The sequence below is a fragment of the Scomber japonicus genome, chromosome 19 (genome assembly GCF_027409825.1).
Source record: "Scomber japonicus isolate fScoJap1 chromosome 19, fScoJap1.pri, whole genome shotgun sequence".
NCBI lineage: Eukaryota > Metazoa > Chordata > Actinopteri > Scombriformes > Scombridae > Scomber > Scomber japonicus.
Window position 1 is genome coordinate 1,632,418 of NC_070596.1, and position 10,823 is coordinate 1,643,240.

The 10,823-nt window shown below is 37.4% G+C and overlaps 1 protein-coding gene across 1 annotated transcript in view; it reads left to right on the forward strand.

The window, feature by feature from the left end:
- LOC128380223 (endophilin-B2-like) overlaps positions 1-10,047 on the forward strand; it is a 30,333-nt gene extending 20,286 nt beyond the window's left edge. The window contains exons 8-10 of the mRNA XM_053339952.1: positions 783-883; positions 5,944-6,181; positions 9,940-10,047. Of these exons, the coding sequence (XP_053195927.1) occupies positions 783-883; positions 5,944-6,181; positions 9,940-10,047 (447 nt within the window). The remainder of the gene's footprint in view (positions 1-782; positions 884-5,943; positions 6,182-9,939) is intronic.
- The last annotated feature ends 776 nt before the right edge of the window (positions 10,048-10,823 follow it).

A 10,823-nucleotide genomic window follows, 5' to 3' on the forward strand; every position in this document is an offset into this window, starting at 1 on the left:
GCTAACTGTATATAAAGTAGTGTAAATGAGCTAACTGTATATTAAATAGTGTAATAGCTAACTGTATATTAAGTAGTGTAAACTAGCTAACTGTATATAAAGTAAACTAGCTAACTGTATATAAAGTAGTGTAAATGAGCTAACTATATATTAAGTAGTGTAATAGCTAACTGTATATAAAGTAGTGTAAACTAGCTAACTGTATATAAAGTAGTATAAACTAGCTAACTGTATATAAAGTAGTGTAAACTAGCTAACTGTATATAAAGTAGTGTAAACTAGCTCCACCTCCAGCAGCTACAACAGTAACATGCTGCTCTAACACTGATGCTTCACTATTAATAATCTAATGATGTCATATATAATAATATATCACTACTTTTACTGTAATACTGCATACTACATCACTCATAATACTGCAGTACTTTTACTGTAATACTGCATACTACATCACTCATAATACTGCAGTACTTTTACTGTAATATTGCATACTACATCACTCATAATACTGCAGTACTTTTACTGTAATACTGCATACTACATCACTCATAATACTGCAGTACTTTTACTGTAATACTGCATACTACATCACTCATAATACTGCAGTACTTTTACTGTAGTAGTATTTTTAATGCAAGACTTTTACTTGTAATGGAGTATTTTTACTTTTGCTGTATTGGAATTTTGAATTGAAGTTATTTGGCTGCTGTATTAAAACAGTCTATCATTGTATGTACTGTTGACTCTCTTCATTGAGCTAATCTTTTCTTTTCTCTCCTTAGCTGAACCACCTGCGCTGTTTGCAGGATTTTGCTGAGGCTCAGGCCACATACTATGCCCAGTGTCATCACTACATGCAGGATCTTCAGAGGGAGCTCAGCAGGTGAGTGTGTCCAGCTGTTCCAGACCAGGTGTAAGGGCAAAGAGAAAGAGCACAAGATAAGAGTTTGGGGTTGTTTGGGGGTTTTTTTTCACTGGAAGTAGATAAGTGTGAAGGAGACAACAAGAAATGAATGCTATAAAGTTGAGTGTTGAGGGGTTCACAGAAGACTTGTCAGGGTGTTTTCTTGCATACAGCTGGGAGTCAGCAGAATGTATGGAGCTGGGTAGCTTCTTCTACCATCATGCAACCACTAACTTTTTACAGCACAGTCATTTGAATGAGTGACACACACATGCATATACTGATGCAGGAGCTGTCACTAAAGTCCTCTTCAGACAGGATTCATATGAATCCTTATATAGTGTTCAGGGTCTAATTTGACCCATTTTACTAGAGCCTGACCAATATATCAGTCAGCTGATAGTGGCCTATTACAGATATATCCCTATGCACAACTTTTTTAAACATTTTGGGCCCCATCTTGCGGTCGGTGCACAGCGGATGGCGGGCGTGACGCATGTGTCTTCGTCATTTTCTCGCCCTGTGCCCACATTGTCTAAATAACAAATGCACGTGCACCAGTTTGTGCGTCTATGGGCGTGTTGGTCTCAAAATGAGGTGTGGTCAGGTGCATTGGTGGCGCGTTGCTATTTTGAATCAGAGCAAAGCGATTGCGCTACTGACCAAAACACACTGACCCTCTGATTGGTTTACCGCGTGTTACGCCCACAACACGCCTGTGATTAATGAGGGGACTTAAGTCCATCCCTTTTAGACCATGCGCCTGGCTCACTGACCATTTTTCCCGTTAAAATAGCACAAGTGGATTTGGATACGCCCCAAAGGCACTTGAGCCACGCGCTTCACACCATGTGCTATAGATCGTTAAAATGGGACCCTTTATGCATGTTTGATCCTTTTTCTTATTTCAAGTTTAATTCAAGATTCAAGTTTATTTGTCATTTACATGTTTGTACATAAAAACAAAATTTGTACTCAGGTCCAGCAGTGTACAATACAATGACTAAGTCTAAAAAAAGCTATAATAAATAAATCACAGACTCAGGCTAAAAAAATAAAAAAATAAAAAAAATAAAACACTAATATATAATAAATAACAAATAATCAGTGCAGTAGATTTAAAAAACAGAACTATAAAAACAGCAGCATGTTGTATGAGGTATGTAAGGCAGGAGGAGGATGAAAGTGCATTCAGTGATGTATGGAGTTCATCAGTCTGACAGCCTCAGGGTAGAAGCTGCACCTGAGCCTCGTAGTTCTGGCTTTCATGCTCCGCAGCCTCTTACCGGAGGGTGGGGGGGTACAAACAGTCCATGGGCCGGGTGGGTTGGGTCCCCCATGATGCAGGCCGCACTGCTCCTGCATCTCCTGATGTAGATGTCCTCAATGGATGGAAGACTGCTGCAGGTCATCTTCCCTCTACAGCATCTTCCTATCTGCAGCAGAGCAGTTTTCATACCAGGTGGTGATGGAGAAGATGAGTGTACTCTCCACCACACACCTATAGAAAGCTGCCAGCAGTGAGCCGGCCTCATTCTCCTGAGAAAAAATAAAGGCGTTGGTGGGCCTTCTTCAGGATGTTGGTGGTGTTTACAGTCCACTTCAAGTCCCTGGAAATGTGGACTCTAAGGTACTTGATGCTGTGTACTATTTCTACAGCTGTGCCATTGATGAACGGGGGGGGGGGGGGGCTTCCCCTTTTAAAATCCACAACTAGCTCCTTCGTCTTCCTCACGTTGATAATGAATTTTTAATTACTAAATTACTTTAATGCACTGATGTCATTTCATACAATAAGGTTTTGTAGTTAAACTGTAAAATATCACATATATCTCAATTATATAGTTTTGTCACAAGTATTTGATAGCCACATTGCACAAAAAAAAGTGTTTTTCATGTACATATTCTAAAATGATCAGCTGATATATTGACATCAAAATTTCTTTACTCCCTAATAACGGTATCGACATCGGCCCCAAAAAATCCAGTATCAATAAGACTCTAATTTTTACATTTTATAGAAGAAAAAAACAAACTTAAAATTTTTTATTTAGGCCAGACATTTGATAACTTAATAAATAAAATAAAACCCAGAATATTCCACATTAGGATTGACTTCAATCTTCTAAAAATGTTTCTGTGCAGCTAATACATATTTTTGTTGAGTTTTTGACTCACATATATTTAAAAAAAAAAACAAAGAATAAACTCTCTGTTCTCTGAAAGCTTCATCAAGCATTACTCACCAATGTATTAAAGACTCATGAGATCATTCATGAATGACTTATGGTTCTGAAATGATGTATAGAGACCAATTATGAGGGGATATATGAGCAGTATGTATATAAGGGTAATAACATATACCTCCTCCTCCCTTGTGGAACCACAGACTGGATTTAACTGCTGGTAAATGACAGGAGCTTGTTCTGTTCTATATGAAACCTATGAAACCACTGACAGGCTGAGTGTTATTAATGACAGTTTATAACATTATAATAACAGTAGAAATGATGTATATGTAACTAATGAATGACTCATGATGATTTTATGCTTGAATGAATGTTGTTTACCATTAGCAAATGATTGAAATCTGATGAGTTAACTCTCATAATAATACTAATAAGAATAGTAATAATAAACTTTATTTATATAGCAGTTACAAAAGCTTTACAATAAAGCAGAAAAAATCAAATTACAAAAACAATTAAAACTACTCCAGTATAAACTAACTATAACAAAGTGATAAAAGTAGCAAAACATGACACAAAGAATACAAATATACAGAAAAGCTATTTTTTAAAATGTGTTTTTAAAAAAAAGTCAATTCGAAGCTGTGTTTGCTTCTCACTCCTCAGCTGAAAACAAAGGCTGTGTTTTCTTTATGAATCAGTCTGGCCTGTCAGGTTTGGATGTGTTAGAGGCTGGTGAGAGATTTTTTTTAATTCATACCAGACAGTAAACTAAACAACTAAAGGCATGAATAACAGTTTCCAGATTTTTGGGAGAGATAAATGAATTCTCCTGAGGTGTTTCTGAGATGATGAAAACAGGACTAAACAATGGAGTTTATGTTTATTAAAACTAAAGTTCAGATCCAGACAGTAATCATACAGTAAGTCAACATAGTCTAAACTCACAAATCTCAAATAGTCACAGTCAGCATGTTTTGTGGTTGTCCTCATGGCAGTTTAGATAAATGTACCTAATACTGCAGTACTTTTACTGTAATACTGCATACTACATCACTATAACACAGCAGTACTTTTACTGTAATACTGCATACTACATCACTATAACACAGCAGTACTTTTACTGTAATACTGCATACTACATCACTATAACACAGCAGTACTTTTACTGTAATACTGCATACTACATCACTATAACACAGCAGTACTTTTACTGTAATACTACATACTACATCACTATAACACAGCAGTACTTTTACTGTAATACTGCATACTATATAACACAGCAGTACTTTTACTGGGGGTTCAGTCTAAACAACCCCAAATACTTTCTGAGGCCACAGATGTGTTCCTGAGGGTGTCTGCATGCTTGTGCTTTTATTAGATCAACAATCCTTTACTGCTCAGAACAATGACGCATTTTTGATTCATCAATGGTAATTTCACTAAATATTTGTATTCATGTTTATTTCAGTTATGTAGAACATTTCCTGCCCACCATAAGTGGACTTCACTGGTTTTGAAAGTAAATTTCAGTGAAATGATTAACATATGATACATTATATGAAACCAACTGCAGAGATGACAAAAAGTAATAACCCTAACCCAAACCCTAACTGGTTGATGAGTCGTAATTAGTTAAAATCAAAAAACTAACAAATTAAGAATGGAAATGAATGAAGCAGAAAGAACAAAGCATCAATGAATTAATTAATTCAATACTTAAACAAAGTAGGAGTGAATTTGTATATTAAAAACATCCATGAAGAGATGGACGTTAGCTCTGTCTGTTTCTATATAAAAATGTGTCATGATGAACCCTGGGATGAACAGTGTTGTGATCAGGTACAGAGCACACAGCACACTATAGACTAGGAATGTCCAAACTATTCCATAAAGGTTCATGTGGCTGCAAGTTTTCATTCCAACCAATCAGGAACACACCAGACTTGACTCATTGAATCAACTGATCTCAGTCTTCAGACAGTTGATTAATCGTATTATGCGCTTTTTCATTCGATGGAACTAAAACCTGCAGACACATGATCCTTTATGGATTAGCATTGTCATGCCTGCTATAAAAAAAATCCAAACTGTAGGAGGGAGTAGCCCAGTAACCATTACTGTGGTGATAATTCAGTTGTAAACTTACATGTGACTATGTAAAAGGTTTGTCCAGTAAAAGCAGTTATATGTTGAAAATACAGTTGTCATATGCCTTTAAAATACAGGTTATAATCTACTAAACTGTATTTTTCAGCAACATTTAATGGCTCTTCATTGTTGATTGTTATCAGCTTGCTTTGAGACTTTGTTAAAATGGAAATTGAAATTACAAGCCTGTGTTCTATGAAATCATTTATACTCTCATAAATCTACATTAAAAGTTTTAATCATATTCTGATGGAGCAGGTAGAGCTAAAGATTGAATGATTTGGTGCTGATGGAGCTGATGGTGAGCTGCCCTAGTGATTTCTGTTAGCTTGATACTATAGGACGGTTTCTATAGGATGAATTCCACTTGTACAGTACCCTGTGTTTCTGATTTATTATTAGTCTGAATGATGCTGTTAATCTGGTTAAAATGCAAGAAACAATGGAAATTGATGTCACTCTTAGACTCTTACTCTCTAACTTTGGAGGTCAGTGTTTATTATTTCACTGAGTATAATCTGTTGTCAAGTGAATGTTTTGCTTTTATAATCATAGCGTCATGTGAATTTAGTAATCTCATATAGTTGCAGCTGTGAGCTCTCCTTCACAAGAACAGTATCAGGATCATACTAACAGGAGCAATGAGCCAATATTAACAACTCATATCCTTCATTTTTCTTCCGAAATTCCACCCAGGTGTGCTAATGCAGTTGGTGGCCCCAACCCACCTGCTGTCTGCCCTGATCCTGTTTCCTCTATGATGTCGGGACCATCATCTCCTGGCACCACGGCCCCTTCCTCTTCTTCCAGTCAAAGGCCCAGCACTCTGGCCATGGGACAGATGCAGCTACCAGTCACAGGCACCAGAAAAGCAAAGGTCTTGTATGACTATGACGCCCATGACGCTAGCGAGCTCTCCCTCTTGGCTGATGAGGTATAGTAGTTCTTTCAAATGCTTTGTTGTTGAGAGGTGACATACAATAGACTTCACTCAGGATGTTCTGACTCATGGCAAAGCATGTCTACAGCATGGGAAGTCTGTCATTAAATTATATTCACATGCCCATATGTATATTGGAATAATTATTGGTCATTGTAATCTTTTATCCTGTCCATACTTGCTATGACGTCTGAACTTCAATGTAAGAAATGGAGGACAAGTTAGCCAAATCAAGCAGGTCTCTAAATTCTCCAAAGTTACAGTCTAAGGCTACGTTCACACTGCAGTTAAAAGTGAGCTGAATCCCATTTGTTCGCTCAAATGTGACCCATATCTGATTTGTCGCATTGAATCTGACATTTCCATATGAGATTCAGTCCACTTTCAAATGTGCTACTGAATCAGATACATATCTGTTTTTTTTTAATGAGACCGCAATCTGAACAGTCAGGTCGCATTTAATGTGGCTTTGACGTAATTCTGGACCAACACACATCACAGTTCTGCACCACAGACAAAAACGGACATCATTAAAGTATTCATTTTCTTTCTCCTCTTCCACCTTTTCAACATCACCCGCTCACAAATTTGCTGGCTGGCGTCACACACTGTTTTTAACATTAGACCATAAATGAGACTACCAATGACTTCACCAGCTGTTGCTGTTTCCATGTTCGCTTCCGTAAACACTGTTCTCTGTGTGAAGTCATTAATGATCAACTGAGCATGCGGCTCACTTCAGGAGGTCATATTTAAAAGTGTAATATGAACAGCCAAACAAAAAAATCGTAATTGAGCATTAAGGCCTGCGGTGTGAACGTAGTCTAAATGATCCAGTAACAGAGGATGAGTCAACTACAGACAGGTCAATATAAGGTAGGGTAAACCTTGGACAACCAAACTTTCAAAAGTAAATGTACTATACTATCTGCCAATATCATCTATTGGTAAATAGTATATTTTTAGTATTTTTTATTGTATTTTCAACTTAATTACATCCATCACAAGTAGTGGGTAGATACCTCACCCAAGCCCAATGGGGACCTGACTGGTTGGGCCAGGTAAAACAAAAATTTAGAAATGATGCTAAGGTTCGGTTGGGGTTTGGTCTACTGTACTTGACATGGTGCTTCAAGTTGTTTTTAATGAAAATGGACCTTCTGTCTGTGTTATGATACTTCCTATTCAGTGATCGGGTTTGATATTTACTTCACAACACCTCCAATGCAATACATCAACTTGTTCAAGCTGTACATATTCATGTAGCCTAGCCACAAGGTCAAAATGTCAGACAAAATTTCTTATGTTAAAGTTTGAAACTGTCAGTCTACATATTGTTAGGCGTGACAAACTCAGTGCTTCGGCTAACATCACCTGTGCTGGGATTAGGTAGACAAGGTATGCCATATGTCTAAACAAGCCTTTTATTTTACCTCTATGCAGGTTTTGTTTTCCTTGCACGTACACCATCTAGCCAAGTAGAAATTAAACAGAAATTACAATCACCTTACTTGATGATGATGATGATTTTACACTGGTTAAATATGCAGAAAACGCGGGCTTAGTTGGGCTTCTGAAAAAACCGACTCTGAAGCTGCATATTTAGCCAAGGTAAACGCTTTGGAAACCTGGTGTCACAGTAGACAGCTTGTCTTTTACATAGCATTACCCTGTACCTTCTTGTGTAGCCTATGCTCAGTACCTATCATGGGGAATGTATCTTTTGTTACATCACAGTGTCACACTGAACCACAACAAAGTAAGAATCCAGAGGCCTGACAAAGATGGTGCACCATCATATATAATCACTAACTTCCTTCGTATATCCTCTCCTTTGGTGTGAAGAAATCTTCCTTTGTAGATCTCACCACAAAAGCCATCAAGCAAACACCATTTATTGTGCAGTTTGTATAACTCATGTCCACAGATTCAGTTAACAGCAACTTAATGAAAGTAAAAGAGAGTTTTAAGTTTAGACTTACAGTATAGGTCTCAACAGACCCAGGTGCCTGATGTCAGCAGGGAAACTATTCCATAGAAGTGGAGCCCAATAGAAAAACGCCCTGCCGCCTGCTGACTTCTTTTTAACTCTGGGTAGTTGAGTGCAATGTCTATCTAATCTTCATCACCAAATCTGTTGGGCAAACTCTCCCTGTTTGTTTGAGAGCTGCTAGTTCTCTGAAAAATCAAAGACTCTGTGTGATGAATTAAATTACTTCATGTGACAAAATGATGCAACAGCATTGTTGAATGTCTCTTCATACCATCCTACCATCATGTAGACAATACATTTATTCACTTCCCTACTACTAACCAGGTTCAAAAACTTCAGTAACTTCTGTTTCATGGGCAGGCACAACACCTTCTCTTAGTATAACAAAACCATGTGTAGCTAATGAGGATGGTGGTCTCTGTCCACCAAAAATGGAAAAATGGACTCTTGATATTATGCTTTTTCTCAGCTGTCCACAATATATACTGCTGAAGATCAAGCTCCAGGATGGGTCTCAGTTAACTTACAGAACCTTTTCCCATTCAAGCTTACATATCAGGGGGAGAAATCTCATTTAACAACCCAATGGGTATTACACCAGGTCACAGGGTTAATGCCTTTTTTCACTTAAAAGTCATCACTTTGGCATCATAAACTATTGAGGTTTGGCAACAACAAAAAACAAACTTGTGTGGTAAAGAAATATTTCAAAGCAACTGGTTTTATAATCTTATGAGATCATCTCACCCACTGAAACTACCGTAAATAATTAAACCAGGCGGGTTCACAGTGCTGATTCAGTGTGTTGATCACAAGTATTTCAGTAGTTACTGTGATGTTTCAGTATTTATAGACCAAACTGACCTGACTGGCAGCAACAAATGTTGAAGAGCAAATGCGCACAAATGAGCAGCTTTAAATGAGCTGTGGCAATGACAGAATAAGAGATTCACTAACTTTGTTGTTTTTCCACTGGATGGAACAGAGGATGATGCTTTGTTTGACTCTGGGACTGACACAGGGTCCAGGGACAGTGAACCTGGTGAGACTTACTGCGACTTGGACACAATATGTGCACACAGTGACAGCTCTGATGAAGAGTTTTTGGGACTCAGTAAGCACACAGCTACATACTGTATTAAATATTTAAAGTTACTCTGTTCTTTTAAAAGGTTTAATTGAAACTCATAGCCTAACCCGAATCCAGTCTGAGTTAATATACCGGTCCAGTTAATTTAAGCAAATAAATGAATAGCTACTGGTGTATTCAAATAAACCAGTCTTTTATAAAAAAAAAAAAAAGCGTTTTCCCCGCATGACATGCCCCAAAATAGACTGCGACCTATACACAGTTGGTTTCAGGCAGGTGGTTTCAAGAGAGCATGGGAGGAGGATCTAGAGGGGTACAATGCTCACAATGTGGCCATTCCAGTTCACTCAATTTCCTGTCATGTGTACTTTTTAAGTGCAATTTGTCCTGGTCTGACTGTACCTTTGAAATTATTATTCAAACACTGATTAGATAAAGTGGAGGCAGATAAAGAAAAAGAGGAGAATGTAGCAGTTAAAAAAAAGGATGATGTAAATGTCATCATATAAAGTGTCCTGCTTTCATTAATGAAACACCTTTAGTATCCAGCAGTTTCTGTTAGTAGGTTTTTTTTTAAAGTTTCATTTTGTTTAAAAAAAAAAAAAAAAAGAGAAAAAAAAAGCCCAATTTGTATTAAAATGTCCTTTTGTTGTTTTTGCTTTTTCTCAGCTCATTAGTGTATACACCGTACCAGGTATGGACCCTGATTGGCTGGTTGGAGAACGGGGGAATGAAAAAGGCAAAGTCCCTGTCACCTACCTTGAACTGCTCAGCTAATGGACCAAACAACAGGACACACACACACACACACACACACACACACACATGCACACACACACACGCACACAAACACTTGCAAAAACCTCTCTCTACGTCACATGTGTGCATTTAGTACACTTATAGTATTTTGATCCGTGGCTATCTGAAACACTTATGCAAACTCGTCTGTTGGAAACTGGGATAAGTCATTGGGAGGAAATTGACTCAAATCCTTGTGACTGTGTGAGCAACAGATTGTTTGATGTAGCCACATGGGTCATTACAGACTTTTTTTCTTTTTCCAGTAATGTGTATCCAGAGTGTGATGAGCCCAATTTATGAGCCCTTTTAAAGCTAAACTTCCTCATTTTGTTAACAGTGCTGTTTGGGTATTGTTGTGAAAAGTGAAACTTAAAGTAAAGATTTCTTTGATTCTTGTCATGTGTTTTTACCACTGAGACATTCAACAAACAAGACCTCATGTAATCCATTAAAGAATAATTCCAATTTATTACATCTGTAGTCTTATTTTTGTAGTATCTTCTGTATCACTTATGATAGCCTTGTACTCACCAAATTGTTGGGATCTGGGAACATATGGTTCCAATAAAGTTTGACAACACTAGAAACATGAGCAGTCAGAAAAACAGTTTAGTCAAGAGTATTATGACTTTATTATGATGTATTATGATATTTATTTTGGTAGCATTTGACATAACACAGTATTTCCTGGGTTATGTCACTAGTTTGACAGAAGTTTTTCTGAGTAATTTATTTTTTGGTCTGTTTTTCGA